General features: G+C 43.4%; 1 protein-coding gene across 1 annotated transcript in view; it reads right to left on the reverse strand.

Moving 5' to 3' along the window:
- MUC16 (mucin 16, cell surface associated) overlaps positions 1-16768 on the reverse strand; it is a 75272-nt gene continuing 58504 nt past the window's right edge. The window contains exons 2-20 of the mRNA XM_009329077.1: positions 15390-16713; positions 14429-14571; positions 14252-14319; positions 13681-13853; positions 12780-12801; positions 9828-10000; positions 9173-9321; positions 9023-9090; positions 8535-8707; positions 7985-8011; positions 7662-7804; positions 7482-7549; positions 6989-7161; positions 4176-4339; positions 4016-4080; positions 3195-3370; positions 3050-3094; positions 2210-2289; positions 1-102 (exon numbers count right to left, since the gene is read on the reverse strand). Of these exons, the coding sequence (XP_009327352.1) occupies positions 1-102; positions 2210-2289; positions 3050-3094; positions 3195-3370; positions 4016-4080; positions 4176-4339; positions 6989-7161; positions 7482-7549; positions 7662-7804; positions 7985-8011; positions 8535-8707; positions 9023-9090; positions 9173-9321; positions 9828-10000; positions 12780-12801; positions 13681-13853; positions 14252-14319; positions 14429-14571; positions 15390-16713 (3336 nt within the window). The remainder of the gene's footprint in view (positions 103-2209; positions 2290-3049; positions 3095-3194; positions 3371-4015; positions 4081-4175; positions 4340-6988; positions 7162-7481; positions 7550-7661; positions 7805-7984; positions 8012-8534; positions 8708-9022; positions 9091-9172; positions 9322-9827; positions 10001-12779; positions 12802-13680; positions 13854-14251; positions 14320-14428; positions 14572-15389; positions 16714-16768) is intronic.

The following is a 16768-nucleotide window of genomic DNA, read 5'->3' on the forward strand; positions in this document are numbered from 1 at the left end:
TCACGCCGCTTTTCTCGAGCGCCTGTGGTCGAAGCCCGAGTCGTGAAGTCCTTTCTGATCACGGTGCTTCTGCCGTGGGATGGCTGCTGCAGCCAGGGCACGCTGGGTGGCATGGAAACCTGCAAAGGTCTTTTGCAAGTGACCGTGAAAGCTTTTAATCTGATGTTGCTGACATTATTGTGGGTGCTTGAAAACCTTTGTTTGATTGAACAAACAGGTTTCTAATCCTCTGCGTAAGAAACTCCACTCTGCACTGAGGAACCTGACCTGGGGGACAAACTGGTCCAACCTGCCATTGAGGAGCTTTACTTTGAAAGTAAAAAGCCAGTTTGATTGCGTGGAAACATTGCCTGCAGTGGAAGGATTAATGACTAATCATGGTTTCATTAATTCTAATTCTAGTGCTTTCGCTTTCAGCAGAGTTCATTTAATGACAGTGTCAGATAATTACCTAGAGATCAGCACCATCTCCTGTGGTCCGCAGAAAGCTGCGGCATGCGACAGGCGCTCTTGGGGAGGGGCAGTGAAAGGTCCCGATCTCCGTAACATCAGACCCTGCGCTACGGGATGCCCAAGACAACTGAGGAGCAAAAGCGCAGGGGTTTCAGTAGGGCAGAAGTATTTTCTGATTTGGGATGAAAAGTGTCGCTACAGATGAAATACAAGGAAATACAGTTTCGTGGCAACAAACCTGGCATTTATTCAACTGAAATCAGTATCAATCTCAAAAGACACAGGGTGACTGTATCGCACTCAGACTTAACAGTGTATCTCTACATAATCCCTTACATCACTTTAAATGTATGAAATGTTTCAATCTGTTTAAGATGTTTACATTTTAAAAGATAAATCGGAAAAAAGCTAAAATCTAGGTGGTGTTTTTATGTTTACAATAGTCCCCAAAAATCTATAAATTAAGCCTTTTTCAGAAAACTGACATTAACACTGAAGAGCCTTGTAAACTGCAGTTCCTGGTAGTCTTTATTTTCTGTTGGTTGTGTAATATTTGTATAAAATATTGCGGTGCTTTAAAAAAATATTTTTCCTCAACGTCTGCGTTGTTGGCAGTTTCCCCGTAGTATGAAAATAGTTGTGGTAATAGTGCAAAGATTTGGCTCAAGACAAGAGAAAATGCTAAACAATTTATTAATGAAACATTTTTTCCTTCATCAATGGACGAAGAGGTCTGTGAAGACAGACTTCATCTGTTCCGTCAATGCGCTTTTCTTGTGTTCAGATGTGGGAAGTACACCCCGTACGTGCCCTGTTGAACCTGGTATAGATGTGACTTTCTTCTCAGGCAAAAGACGACCTGGTGGGAAAAGAACAATGTTAATGGCAAAAACCCCAGGTCTGCACTTTGCCCTTCATTGGATGCCCCCAAACCGTGTTTCCACGTGGGGATGGAGGGACTCTGAATAAGACGCTTGCCTAAAGCTGCACAGGCAGATGCCAGCACAGCCCCCGACTTTGAATCTGAGGTTTTTCCTCTTCTAAATCATGCTGACTGTAATTTTTGCTCTTGAACCTCCAAGGACAGTAATCCATGTTCTCTGTAGATTTAGCTGTTCTCTTCTAGCTGGTGCAAAGCACACACAGCTGCTTTTGAGACAGTGCTATTAAGATACTGTCCCCCATCAAGTCGGCACCAGAGATCAGAAGGGGATCTGCTCTGCTCTTTCCAAGGGTACGCAGCTGGAGTATGGCCCTGCAAGGCTGCTACAGTCTACGTTAAGAGCATTGAATACAAAATTCTGGATGTGATTCCTGCAAGTCATTAAAAATGTCTTCTGCAGTCCCTTCTCTGTAACCTGATAATTCTGCAGGTATCTGAACAGAGAAAAGGTTTAAAATGCTGTGGGTGGTCCCCTAATTCAACCTGCTTGTCATCTTGGTGTTGCCTAACCTTTGGTTTTATATTTGTCTCTCTGCAAAGGACTCTATCTCATTCATAAGCCGCTGCTTCCTTTCCTAGAAATCTACTTACTGACTATAAATACCCTTCCTCATCCTCCTGTGCGCAAGTTCTTGAAAGAGTTGGCAGTAACTGAAGGAGGATTTGGCATGCCATTTGCTGTTACCATGCATATGAGGTACTGCTTCCATGGGGCTTCTTGTGGATGTGTCTGAATGTCCCTCCTGCAACTCCCCAGGTGGCTGGGCACGGCCACAGTCAAGTTAGAGGTAGGACAGCAAAGGGGCCACTTACCAGGAAGCATAACAAGATGAGGAGAATGAAGCCCAGCAGGGTGAAAATGCAGATGAGGATAATTGCCCAGTACGGAAGCTCTGCAAAGGCAAAATAAAGGCACATCAGTTTTTTGGATCCCTGTATGTGGGACAGAGAGGGAGATCCCGCCCTGGCAAAGTTCAAAAGTACTGTACAGCGCATAGGTGAGGCAAAATTGCTGAAAGGCAGGCATCTGGCCTTCCCTGGCTGCAGGGCAAACGTGTCCCAGCGATGTCAATATGGGCAGGACGTACAGAAACTTTGGTAAAATGGAGTGAGGGTCTGAGGATCTACAACTTTAAATGCCACCTCAGTGAGTGTCAGAGCCCTCAGATGGCTTCAGGGATGCTCAGAGAGACAAAGCTCGCTCTCAGCTTCTGGCTGGACTCTTTTGGAGAAGGGGACAGGGCTAAGGGTGTCAGCAAAAGCTGCAGTTACTTTTGCCAGCATGTTTGTGGTGCATGGAAAAGCAACAGTTCAGAGTACTTTTTTTTTCTCCTGTTTACTGTTAGTTCTGGGGTTGTGGCTATGCTCACAACATGGTACCTGGATTTTTTTGTAAATACTGCAGTCATCAAAATTTATTGGTGCCAGAGCTCCAAAACAGCTTCCCAAATTGCATTGCTTTTGCCTGTCCTTCACTTCCATTTTCCTCAGGCTGGCTGGCTCTGATGGTACCTTCTGTTTGCTGTCAGCCTACAAAGAGTCCTAGATTTCTGGGCTCTTGCATGGGTCTAGTCTCCATTTCAAGGTATGTGATGTTAATTTACTTCAAGTATTCAGTGGCTGCAGGGTCAATCCCTCCCAAAAAACACTTACTAGATCTTTTGGAGTCCTGCTCATCTGTCTTGAGTGGAGAGTAACCTGGAAATAAAGCGTGGGACACGTGAGAAACAGAGCACTCTAGAGGTGATTAAAACAAAACTAATAAGTGTTCCCACAAAGTCATGGCAGGGTGTCTCACCTTCAACAACCAGACTCTGCTCTTCCAGCTCGTAGCTGGGGCCCAGCTTGGTGAACCCATGTGTCAGGTGTTTCAGCTCCTCATACACCTCTTGCTTCTGTAAAGTCCGTGAGAAGGGGTCCAGTGTGAATTTGCAGACGGCGGCAACATTTGTGTAAGCCTTCCCATGGACAGGCCTGGAGGATGACAGCCAGAGTCGTCATTATGGGAGAAGAGGAAAAAGAAGTAGAGCTGAGTAGAGGCAGGGAGAGAGGGATTCAGAACCAGGCTCAGGTTTGCAGATGTCTAAGCAGTGTTTTATTAGCATGGGATCAGTTTTTGCAGTTTATGCTAGATGAGACAGGAACTCATGCAGCCTTGTGAAATCCACCCACTGATTTAATCCCAGGCAAGGCATTTCTAAGGGTAAATCAGTTCAGCTTTTTCTGTTCCTCTAAAGAGGTGTTGGAGAAGAGACACAGAAGTAGATTTTGTTCTCAGGCTGGTCAGTTCTGATGATTGTTTTGCTAATGTGTTTCAGTGGAGTTTTAGCTTATTTGAATAAGCTAAATGAGAGTATGAATGTATTTGTTTTACTCTGGAATTGTTTATGCACAAAAATAGCTTCGCTAGCATGGAAACAAAACCACCTCTCATTTGGACAGAAACCTTTTGCGGTAAAGGCAAAACTGACTGAGAGTGAAGGAAGGTGCCTCCTATGTGTCATCCAGAGCACAAACGTTGGCAATGAGGCATAAACAGCATGCTGTGGCTCTGAATGCCTTTTCTGCTAACTGCTCTTTTTGGGACTCAAGAAAAAACACTTCTGAAGCAGGACGTACCCAAAGCTCTCAACAGTACAGCCAGCAAAGTAGTCCTTCAGGCTGCTAGTTCTGAATACATCAAGCTGATGGGAAGAAACAAAAAGATTGGGGAAAACTGAGTAAATGCAATACATCTTTAATTTAGACAGGGAAAGCAAGCTATTGCTGTTAGTTTTACCTCTTTCTCAATTTTCTCTTTGTTCACTTGGTACATCTGTGACCTGGAGTCCTGCAGTTCTGGGGAGTAGGAAAGGTTGGAGATTCTGAAGTTTAATCTGAAGTTTTCTTCCCTAGACTTGAGGGGTGTTTTGTAAGTTGCTGCCTCGGTTGCTGGTTTCAAGCCTGGAAATTGAGATGAAAAGTCAGTATAAATTCTAGCAGAGAAAAACAGAGGCTTTTTCTACCAAGCAGCATTGATTTGCAGACTTTTAATTGGGAAAACTTGAAGTCTTAATAGAACAACAGAACTTGAGTTGCATTTGGGTCTGACAGCAAATTCCCTGTCTACCCTTTGAATCAGTCCTTCAGCAATGTACTAGGCCACTTATTTCTTTGGGAAGTTGTACATTTGAAAAAAGCTAAAAGTCTGTTTATCTCTAAATGCTTGAAGTTATGGTGAGTAGTTACCACTTCATTTTCTTATTAGTTAGCATTGAGTAACACCTTAAGCCATTGAGGACTAAAGGGCTACACTGAGCCAGACTGAATGTGGCAAAGGATGGCCCAGCTCTGACTCGGATTCAGTGATTCAACTTGATAACATAGATATATTTCCACCACCCCCCCACACACACACCCTCTGATAGACCAGAAGTTGGGGAATTCGGAGTATGCCGTGGCAAAGTGGGTTGATCTAGGTGGAAACTGGGCCGCTGTGATTTGAGGTCTACGTACTCTCTACTGAGAATCCTTGCAGCTGGTAACTGCTTCCCAGCCATAGTCCGGTTGCATTCTGAGTCCCGTCCTGAAAAGCCCTTTCAACCACAGCCCTGTTGATGCTGGGCTCTGGCTGGAAGAAGCACTTGCAGTCGACCACTATGGATCCAGTCCTGTGGAGAGAGAAAAAACTTCTTCATGTGGGAAAGGTTTTCCTGAAGGGTTCCTGCTGTTCCGAGTGTGAAGTGTTTTAAGCTAATGTGGTGCTATTGAGAGATGTGGAACAGGCTGCGTTGGGCTTTTCCTTTGGCCAGGGACAGCAGATGCAATACTACTACCTCTTCTCTCTGCAAACTGAGGTTATGCTGCATGCATATAGCAAATGAGCAGCACTTTATTTTTTAAAAGCTTTTACCCTGTGTGAGGGTCCCTTGTCCAAGCCTCTTCCCATCTAGCGTAGGATTCTACAGCTACACCTGAAAGCCCACTTTTAAAACCTAGTGGAGTCCAAGTTGGGAGGAGGAGGGCAGAGGTTGCAGAGTCACCATTCGGTCCTCATCAAGAGGTAAGATTGCTGATGGAAATTACTGGGATATTCAAAGACCTAAGACTGCCTTACAGAAATCCTGACTGAGACTTAGAAAAATGTCAGTCCATACCAAGTCAGGGGAAAATCAACCTGATGAATTCTGGGAAGCCTGGAAATGACTTCTTAGGGCATGAACCAAATAATTTCCAACATGAGAATGGAGGGGAGGAATTCTGCAGAGGACAATGGCACTTGGCCATTGGGGAATGGTGCCAGGGTGTGGCAACCTTTCAAACAAAATCAGATTGTATCACAGACCTCAGCCTTATGATACTGCAGTTCAGGAACTGGTCTCGCAGGTTGCTCTGATGGTATAGTTGATTCATCTGAAAGAAAAATGTCATGTTAAATATTAATGAGTTCTGGGCCTCGTGGTAGATGCTTTAGGGCAGCAGAAGGGCCTCTAACTTTGGAGAAACACCAGATTTTTTTTTTGGCTAGTTGGATTTCATGGGAGTTGCTTTTTACTTCAGAATATGCCTTCTGGTGATGGAGTCTGACTTCCAACTTGGCAAGCCTTTCTGTCTTATCTGAGCAAGCTGCCAGTGTTAAACACAATCTGCTGACTGACAGCTGTCATCTTGATCCACATTTCACAGACAGTGCAGACTCAGAACTCAAAGTATGGAATGTTACGGCTTCATCTAAAAAGCAAAACCTACCTAATTAGGGCTTTATCTGGTTGATATGTTGGTGGATCTGTGCTGAAGAGGATGTGTTGGATTCTCAGCAATGAGTTATGTATGTGCTGATCTCTGAGCTGGCAGATTTGTATATGCTTCCAGCAATGGGACTGAAATGCTGAGTGAGTGTGCGTTTAACAGATGACCTAAACCTCTTGCACTCTGTAGTGCGCGTCTTTGGGTGGAGATAATTTCTTAAGACCACATGTAACAAAAGTGATTCAAAGGCCAATCTCATCTTTTAAATTCTAGACATGTTTGTTCCCAAATGTTGATTTTTTTTGATTAAAAAATAAATCTATGGCAGTTGCTGCAAAAATTGACCAGTGCAGACATGATGGTATTTGAGCTGCAGATCCTTACCTTGTTACTGATGCTTTTCGCTGCTGCTTTGTATTCTGGAGACTGAGAGTCTGGGTTAGTGAGATTTTCATTTACTATTCTAAAGCTCAATCTGTAGCCTAGTTTGGCTGGAGCTTCAGTCAAGGTAGGCTTTCTGGCAACAGCTCTGTCTGTGAGGGGGAAACCTAAATAAAAAAGATAAAGTGTATTTATTTTTACATCATATCTATCCATACCACAAAAGCAATATAGGTATGTTCCTGTTTAGGTTATATAATGTAACAATGAAATTCTCCAGGAATTTGTACGATTTAAGGGATGGAAATGCTTCTAGAATGGCAGTATCATGCTGATTGGTTTGTCATAGTGTCAAAACCTACAGAATACCAACAAATCAAAAGTGAAGTTCTTTAGTGCTCAAGCCCCAGTGGAGTGGAAGAATGAGGAGTGATCGCCAAGTGATCCCAAAATCATATCTTGATACTGTCCATGGATGCTTACCATTGACGTACAGGCTGTTCTTCTCCAGGCTGAAGTGCCCTAGTTTGGTGACACCATTTGTCATGGTGCTCAGCTCGTGATAAACCTTTTCTCTGTCAAACCTGGCAAGGCTGGCATTGTTTTTGTAGCTGCAGACAGCGTCTACGCCTGTGTCATCCCTGTCTCTCCCAGACCTAAGTAAAAATGTCAGACATGTTCTTTAGGACACGGCTGATGCTTACAGAACACCCTGTGTAATTTGTATGACTAGGAACAAGAGGCACTGAAACCTATCAGTGCAATTGGGCTCCTACATCTTTCAGCAGATTCTCAAGAAGTGTGGCAATGACATTTAGGTACCAAAATGATTTTACCAGCAAGAAAATCATGAACAGGCAGGGAGGTGTCACTGGCTTCTGTTTTCTGGCATCAGAACAACTATAATAACTTATGCAAATTTAAGGTGTATAAGAGCAGGTAAAGAAATGGTTAATTGCACTTTCAGGAATCTTACCTAAATCTCATCACTTTACATCCTGTGTAGGCAGAGCTTATGCTGCTTCTTTTGAAAAGAGGGTCAATCTGTCAAAAAAAAGTACAACTGAGAAAACTTGAAAGCATGTCCTGACTTTAATGCAGGCAGGTTAAGATCACCACCATAACACAAAATGGGCAAAACCGGAGCCAGACTCACATAATAGTTGATAACTTTCACTGTGGAAATGAATTTGCGGGAACTTGGTGCATCCAGATCTGCAGTGTACTGGAGGTTGGTCAAGGTGAAATTAAGTGTGAAATGCCCGGACGTTGGGCTTGGTGCAGTAGTTATGCTCAGAGCTATAATCAAAGGGGAGAAGGATTATGATCTTACTATACAAAAAGCTATCTTCACTTTCAAAGACATTCCCAATCCTAGTACACTTCAAGGCTACCCAGAAGAATCTCTTCCCCTCTTATTTTCTGAGTGCACCACTCCTTTGATAGCTTTTCCTGGAATGAGTTTGGCAAAACACTTACGTGATCTTTCAAGTGGTTCATTGTAACCTGGAAAGGAAATGCAAGAGAAACATTATGTAAGAGAACCATACACTTAAGAGAATGAAAGAAAAGAGGGGATGATTAAATGGATGACTTGGGAATGAATCATTAGAACCAGTCCTGGAGGGCGTGAATCTATTAGACAAACAACCTACTGCTTAAGCAGGAAAAGGTGCTTTTATAATAGTGAAGACTACAATGGGAAAACATATGTGCCACTTTAAATTAAATACTGGTGGGATAGAAATTAGGTGAAATGTTCATATGTAGGTGAATGACTGAGGTCAAGACTAAAATTAAGTCATTCTTCAATGTAATATAGAAACTAAAATCTTCAAAAATGTCTATGTGAAAATGTTCTTGGAAGCATACACTTCATCTTACACACAAGTTATGCAGTAAACTCCAGTGGGACCACCTTTTCCTTAAGGTCACTGTTTGTTTTTTTTTACATTGATGTGCTCCTTAAGGCCCAAGGTAGCCCCAAACTGCTCTAGTGCCTGGAGGAATGAGAAAATCAAGCACTTACCATTGATATAGAGGCTCTTGTTGTCCAGGTTATAGATTCCTAATTTGGTGATGCCATTTGTCATGCTCCTTAGTTCTTGGTAAACCTTAGCTTGGTCGAACTTGGGCACTTGGGAGCCATTTCTATAGTTGCAGATGGTGTCTACTCCTGTGTTATCCCTATTCCTCACTGACCTGAGTAATTGAATAGCATGTAACTTCTGTTAGTTATTCCAAAAATCTGTTTTTTTTCAGATGTGATTAAAAAAACCCAAAACAATTAAAATCTGTCCACAGTTCTCGGAGATGAACTGCAGAAATTACTGAGATATGGTTTTACAAAGAAAAAGGCATTGTAAGATAAGGACCACACAAAAGTGCATAGAAACTTTATTATAATGATACTGACTCCTTGAAAAAGGAACTGTTCTTAGTTATTTAAGTGTCAGTCAAATGTAAGGAAATCCATTTGCTGAAGTTCAAAGTTAATCTTTCAGCTGTATTGCTCACCTGAATCCTGTTACTTTGCAGCCAGTGAAATAGGGGCCAATGCTGCTCTTCTGAAACAGGGGGTCAATCTGACAAGGGAAGGTCATTGTGAGTATGGAAACCGCAAAATATAGGGTGATTTCAGAGAAAAACAATGTGACTTTGGCTTACGTAACGTTGCATTATTTTCTCAGTAGAATTGAATTTAGCAGAATTTGGTGTCCCTAGGTCTGTCGTGAACCTGAGGTTGATTATTGTGAAGTTCAGTATGAATTGCTCTGTTATTGCTCCTGGGCTTTGTGTGGTGGTTGGCTTCACCACTGTGAGAGAACAAAAATCACACAGATAAAATAAGAACCGGATCTTCATAAGACACGGTATTGTTACTATTTTTCTCTATGTTTAGAGCAGAAAAACTTATGAACATGATCATGCACTTCGGATACTTTGCAATCTTATGAGCATTGCCAAATCGGGGCAAACAAAATCAACTTATGCCTTTGAGTAGCTTTAATATGTATCTGTTCTTAAATATACTTACGTGACAGACTATGATGTTCATTGTAATCTGAAAAAGAAATAGACAATTATTAGGTAAATATTTCAAGAATGTCTCAGCAGGACTAAACACATGTTTTTTTTATTACAAAAGATTCAGGATCATGGTTACTAAATTCATGACAGTGGTAACTTAGTGACTCTGACAGGTTTTTTTGCCCTTTACTTTTTGTTGTCTGTTTTGAGAGGTGTATTTAATCCTCTTAATTCTCATTCCACAATAGCCTGTGTCAACATATGGAATAATGCCTTGAGGTGGTTTCATTACCATTAATGTAGAGGCTCTGGCTGTCAAGGCTGTAGTGTCCCAGCTTGGTGATGCCATTTGTCATATTGCTCAGCTCACGGTAAACTGTCACTCTGCTGAACTTGGGATGTGAAGGCTCATCTTTATAGCTACAGATGGCATCTACTCCCGTGTTATCCCTGTCCTTCTTTGACCTAGGAAACAAAGCATTGTTTTAGGATGTTTTAGTCATTATTGAGAAGTCCCTCTTAACTTTTAGTAGATCAAAGTTCAAAGACGTGTATAAGAGAACCACTCAGTCACATTACATTAATGTGTTGAATGCTGAGAAATGGGAAACAACTTTTTAAGAAGCAGGTAATGCAGACTTCTCCCAGACATGACTCTTACCTGAATGCCAGTACTTTGCAGCCAATATAATCGGGGCCGATGCTGCTTTTTTGGAGTAAAGAGTCAACCTATAGAAATTTAGTAATATTAAAGTAAAATGTCATGGCAAAGGTAAGAGATTAGAGGTATTAAAAGAACTGTGCCCGAGCAGGGCACTGTTTTGCCAGACTTACGTAATAGTACATGACTTTTTCTGTTGACTTGAATTTTTTAGAATTTGGCATTGCCAGATCTGCAGTGAACTGGAGGTTGGTTATAGTGAAATTCAATGTGAAGTTCCTCACTGCTGGGGACAGAGGTTGTGCGGTTTGATCAACACCTGTAATAAGCAAGGCAAATTATTGCTTGAAAATACAATTTATGATCATCACCCCTAGAGGAAATGCTATAAGAAAAATTCTGATATTCTAGGTGGCTTCTGAGTCATAGCAGCTGTGGATCCCTAACAGGCTCCCAAATTCTTTTAAGGTTGTTTTAGTCCAGTAGCGCTCTTGGTTGGTTAGTCCAACCTTCTTTTTTGGCTATTGCTAACTAGCAAAATCTTCTTGCCCTTTCAATTGCTATTTAAAGGTGCTTACATAGTCCGGGCTGCAGTTCATTATAACGTGTAGGGGGGAAGAAAAGGGATGGTATTTGAGAAACTGGCTTACAATTTGGAAGCTCTGGCACATGGTGGGACACAGAGCTTGAATTGTTTTTGTCTGAGAGATTCTGTGTAAACGTTTACTAGGAAAGACTGATTTGATGACTGTCTAGGCATAAATGCACATTCATACTGCTGTATGTTGTTGGCAAGCTGCTGCTTTTCTTAGAGAGCAGCGCACAGAATTCTCTCTCCCTTAGGGGTGTTGAGAGGGAATTCACCCATTCCCTAAATCCAATTTAACTTCTACACTGACAATTTAAGGAATTATATTTGTCAAGTGGTGTCCAGTTCTGGTGCTGTTCCTCTGCAGGGGAACACATTCCATAGTGCACCTTGAGAGGTCAATCCTTATATTTTCTGGAGAACGACCTATGGTGTATTATGATAGGGATATATTGTATTTGGCTAAACTAGTTAGTGCAAAGGAATAACAAGGTGCAAAGGCTATGAGTGACAGTGGGTCCTCTGCTTTGGTTAGCATTTGCTCTTGCTCTCTCTCTGGGTTTTATTGCTTCTGTCGTTACGTGGTGACTCAATTCCTCCTAATATCAAATTAGCAGTCAGGAAGAGCATTCCCTCCTGACATCAGCTCAGCCACTTACCGCTAACATACAAACAGGTCTCCTCACACAGTCTCCTCTGACCTCCCATGTAATCCTGATCTAATTCAAATGCTTCATGAGACATTGATACCAACGGTGCTTAGTTAATTTCTCTCACTGTTAAATGTTTGCACTTTATTTTTACTTGTAGTTCCATTAAATGATAAAGAGAAGATATCTGACTAGGCGTTTAATCTCTATCTTGTATATTGACACTTAGGGCATCATGGCTTTCTAATTACTTAAAAGTACTTACGAGGTATGAGATGGGCTTCATGGTAATCTGGAAGGAGAAAGGACAAAGAAGTAATGAATTATGCTACTAATGGGAGACAATAATTGAATCAGATATTTGTATAGGTGAACAATGCCACTGAAGGACAATAGATTTGCTGTTTCTGAGCAGTCACTTAAACTATCTATGATATTATTTTGAAGAAAGCTCCATTGTAAATGGTGGAAGAAGGTTCTGAATTTATGCTGAAATTAGTTTCCTTTACTTCTTTTAAGATTTATATGCTGCCTTGCATGTTTTAGTAATTTATCAGATGTTATTTAAAACAAAAAGAAAGCTGCAACTGACTGCAAAACCTCTGAAGGTAAATGGTGCTAGCTTGAAGAGAATTTGTGTAGGTGATGGAGCTTTGTGAATTACCTAGCACATAGGTTGAGCCCAAGTATACATGTTGCAAATGCTCTTCCATCTGCATACTAGTCAGTACTGTGCTTTAACTACAAGACAGCTATGGACTATTAGCCAATGAATACCTCCACATCCACATGGAAATCAACACTTTACCATTGATATACAGGCTTTCCTGGTCCAGGCTGTAGGGGCCCAGCTGTGTGATGCCGTTTGTCTTGTTGCTCACTTCATGGTAAACAAGCACTTGATCAAACTGGGCAGCAGCAGAATCTGTTTTGTAGGTACACACAGCATCTACTCCAGTGTCTTCAATTTTTTGTGCAGGTCTAGGGAAATTAGGATATATTGTGTTCTGTTCCAGAGTTCAATATTCATGATACATGCTGATGGGGTTTTTATTTAATTCAACCATATTGCCAGGTAGAGAAGAAAATTTTTTTCCCCATGATGAGTCTTTCGAGTGTGTTATCAAAATGGTGAGAACATACCTGACCTTTCAGATGCTGCAAGCATGAATTCAAGTAAATTTATAAAGACATAGTTGAAAAAAGTGTAATGATTTCTTGGGATTCTTGAATCATGTGATAAATTAAAAGGTGTAAAAGTGAATTAGGGGACCAGGATCCATTTGTGTATCATACTACATTATGAAAAGGAAAAATATATATTTTCTAAATAATTATGCTTACCTGAAAGCCGTCATTTTGCAGCCTGTGTACAAAGAATGAATACTAGTCTTTTTGAACAGCTGATCAAGCTGAAAAAGAATGTGTTTTACAAGTTAACCATATTTAGATGAGCACTATCACAAAGAAAAAATAGATAGGAATATGTCGCACTAACCAGGGCAGTCAGGACTCTTGCTGTAGCACTAAACCTGGCAGAATATGGATTTCTGAGACTAGTAGAGTACTGGAGATTAGTTATGGTGAAATTCACTGTGAACTTCCCAGTTCTTGGAAACATAGCTGTAGCTGGAAGCAAAACCCAAGGAAAAGTGAATGACATATTGGAATTAATGGATTTTATAAGGAGTAAGATAATCATATAAAAAAATCAACATAGCTGTACTGTATTTTTTTGCAAGAAAAACAATGTCACTATTAGACAAGGTATGATACATGTTGATATTTACATGTGGTATTACTGGTTTACATTCAGATTATAAACAATGTTATAGATTTACCTGGCAAAAGATGTGCTTCGTTGTACTCTGAAAGGGAAAGACATGTTCATTAAAGGTAAATATATACAAAGGGGGGGGAGGGGGGCCCAAACCAAAACCACGAAACAGTGGAGAAAAAGTTCATAGTTAGAATACTTAAATTAAGTGTAAGAAGTAAAGTATACTTGAACAAGCTTAATTTTCCTATTTTAACACTAAAATATATAGAGAAAGATGGAATTATATACCAGTGTATGATGCACATCCTGTAAAACCTACCAGAAAAAATTAAGGATACTGTGGAGTCAAAGCACAAATAAAACCTTAGGAAAAAATAGAACTCCTTAATGAATGAGTATGACAAGAAATGAAATTGTATCTCTATATAGCAACACATGAAAAATACAGGAAAGAAAAAGGTTCACCGTTGATGTAGAGGCTGTCTGTGTCCAGGCTGTAGGGGCCCAGCTGCATGATGCCTCTGGTCTTGTTACTCACTTCGTGGTAAAGGCCCACCCTGTCCAAGGGCGTGGCGGAGGACTCCTTCCTGCAGGTGCAGACTGCATCCACCCCTGTGTTGTCCCCTTGCCTCGCTGGCCTGGAAAACATAGCGCCATGCCTGAGCACCCCTCCTCTGTGTCCTCTCAGTGCAACGCCAGGCGCTGGGACTTCTGCAGCTGTCCCTGCGTGGGAACGCAAGCAGCACTGCCTTCCCAACCCATGTGTGCGTGGTGGTCGGCCACTGCTCTCCTGCCTCCATGAATACTTCGGGGCTATTCAGGAAGCACGGGGCCAGGCAGGACTTCAGAGTTGTCTTGGGGCTATGCCATCAGTGCCCCAAGGCGAGAGGGCGGGCAGCGAGGGGAGTCCCTAAGGCAGGAAGGCATGAGGAGAAGGTCCTGCCTCTGTAGTCTAGGTGGCAACAGAGCACGAGCGTGACAGGCCCTCTGATCTCACTGTGGGACCTGCAAAGGCACACTGGGGTGCGACCCATACCTGAAGGCTATTGTTTCACATCCAAGGAAAGTGGGGCCAATGCTGCTTTCCTTCAGAAGGCGGTTGAGCTGCCAGGGAGAGAAGTTTCACAGTTAAGCCCTGGCCATCTCCCTGCACTCCCCTCAAGCTTATGGGGCTATAGGGGGTGTGGCCACTGCTTTATGGTGGGCCGCTTACCAGGGTGGTCATGACTCTCCGTGTAGTGTTGAACTTCACTGAGTCAGGAGTTGCCAGGTCAGAATTGTAGGGGAGATTGGTGATGGTGAAGTTGATGGTGAAATGCTCGGGGCCTGCAGCTGTTGTTGGTGGATGGCTGTGAGCTGCAAGAAACACAGATGGGGAGTGACAAGATGCAGAAGACAGGGTGTCAAGGCTCTGAGTGGGCAAACACAGAGGTCTCCTTCCAGCTATGCCCCTGTTTCAGCCCCGTTACAACTGCTTTCATGTTGTGTGGCACTACCTGGTTGTGATCACGAATTTTAATTTGGTCTTTACACAGTTTAAGAAATGATATGATTGCTTCTATCTTAATGATATTTTTAATAGTGAGGTTAAACCTACACACATATAGAGAGAGAGAATAATGTGTGTTTAACCTTAATCTTGATGTACCTTTTGTATGAATATTTCTTTAAACATCCCCAGTGCTGTTATATATCTGACCTGGGTGGATAACTTTGAGTTTCACAATGAGGGCACAAAATCCCCTAAGTATTTCCATGCCTTTCAACGTAGAGATTTAGTTCTATGTGCAATATTCAGGAAGTGGCCTTCAGTACATAACACAGAGGCTACAATCGCTCCATGAAATGAAAGAAAGGAAAGCCATGTCATGCATAATATTGTTTCTTGTCAGGTATGAAATGAAGTTACTTTCTCAAGGAAGGAGGGCAGTTTCATAGAAAAGCATACAAAAATGTACTGAATATTAAACATCTTTTAAAAGGCACTAATGCAGTGATAGCGATGGAAATATTTCATACACATTTCACAAAAAAGTTATATATTTTAGTGGAATTCAATTAATTTCACAAGACTTAATAGCTTTTGGCAGACTACTACCTAAGTATATCTGCTGATTCAGGATAAACTCCACTTCTAAGATCATATAAAGTAATGAGTGATATATGTCTTGTACCTTGAGCTGTGGTGATGAAAAGAGCAGCAGTGGCTGTTGCAGTTGGACTGGATGTGACATCAGTGGTCGTTGCAGCAGCCGGGCTGGAGGTTTCGGCGCTGGTGGAGAGGAGTGTGGAGGTTGTCTGAAGAGCAGATGTTTGTGCTGGAGTGGGAGAGGGTGCAGCTGTGGTCTCAGGAGGAGAGGTGGCCTGGGCAGCTGTGCTGGAGGTTTCCAGCGTGGTGGAGGAGATGGCCACGGTGGTTGCCTCCAGGGTTGATGTGCCCGTAGTAACAGCAGTGGAGGCTGTTGGCAGAGAAGAGGTGGGTGTAGGTGTGGACAGAGCAGGGCTCGGGGTAACAGCCGAGGTGGTGGCAGGAGGTGGGCTTGTGCCAGGAGCGGAGGAGGATGTTTCTGCAAGGGCCGTGGTGGGAGAGGCTGTTGTCTCCGTAGCTGTGGTGGTGACAGGAGCAGCAGTGGTCGTTGCAGCAGCCGGGCTGGAGGTTTCGGCGTGCTGGTGGAGGAGTGTGGAGGTTGTCTGAAGAGCAGATGTTTGTGCTGGAGTGGGAGAGGGTGCAGCTGTGGTCTCAGGAGGAGAGGTGTCCTGGGCAGCTGTGCTGGAGGTTTCCAGCGTGGTGGAGGAGATGGCCACGGTGGTTGCCTCCAGGGTTGATGTGCCCGTAGTAGTAGCAGTGGAGGCTGTTGGCAGAGAAGAGGTGGGTGTAGGTGTGGACAGAGCTGGGGAGGTGTTGTCCAGAGCAGGGCTCGGGGTAACAGCCGAGGTGGTGGCAGGAGGTGGGCTTGTGCCAGGAGCGGAGGAGGATGTTTCTGCAAGGGCCGTGGTGGGAGAGGCTGTTGTCTCCGTAGCTGTGGTGGTGACAGGAGCAGCAGTGGTCGTTGCAGCAGCCGGGCTGGAGGTTTTGGCGCTGGTGGAGAGGAGTGTGGAGGTTGTCTGAAGAGCAGATGTTTGTGCTGGAGTGGGAGAGGGTGCAGCTGTGGTCTCAGGAGGAGAGGTGGCCTGGGCAGCTGTGCTGGAGGTTTCCAGCGTGGTGGAGGAGATGGCCACGGTGGTTGCCTCCAGGGTTGATGTGCCCGTAGTAACAGCAGTGGAGGCTGTTGGCAGAGAAGAGGTGGGTGTAGGTGTGGACAGAGCAGGGCTCGGGGTAACAGCCGAGGTGGTGGCAGGAGGTGGGCTTGTGCCAGGAGCGGAGGAGGATGTTTCTGCAAGGGCCGTGGTGGGAGAGGCTGTTGTCTCCGTAGCTGTGGTGGTGACAGGAGCAGCAGTGGTCGTTGCAGCAGCCGGGCTGGAGGTTTTGGCGCTGGTGGAGAGGAGTGTGGAGGTTGTCTGAAGAGCAGATGTTTGTGCTGGAGTGGGAGAGGGTGCAGCTGTGGTCTCAGGA

Source organism: Pygoscelis adeliae, unplaced genomic scaffold (assembly GCF_000699105.1).
Source record: "Pygoscelis adeliae isolate BGI_AS28 unplaced genomic scaffold, ASM69910v1 Scaffold537, whole genome shotgun sequence".
In the NCBI taxonomy this organism is placed as follows: Eukaryota; Metazoa; Chordata; class Aves; order Sphenisciformes; family Spheniscidae; genus Pygoscelis; species Pygoscelis adeliae.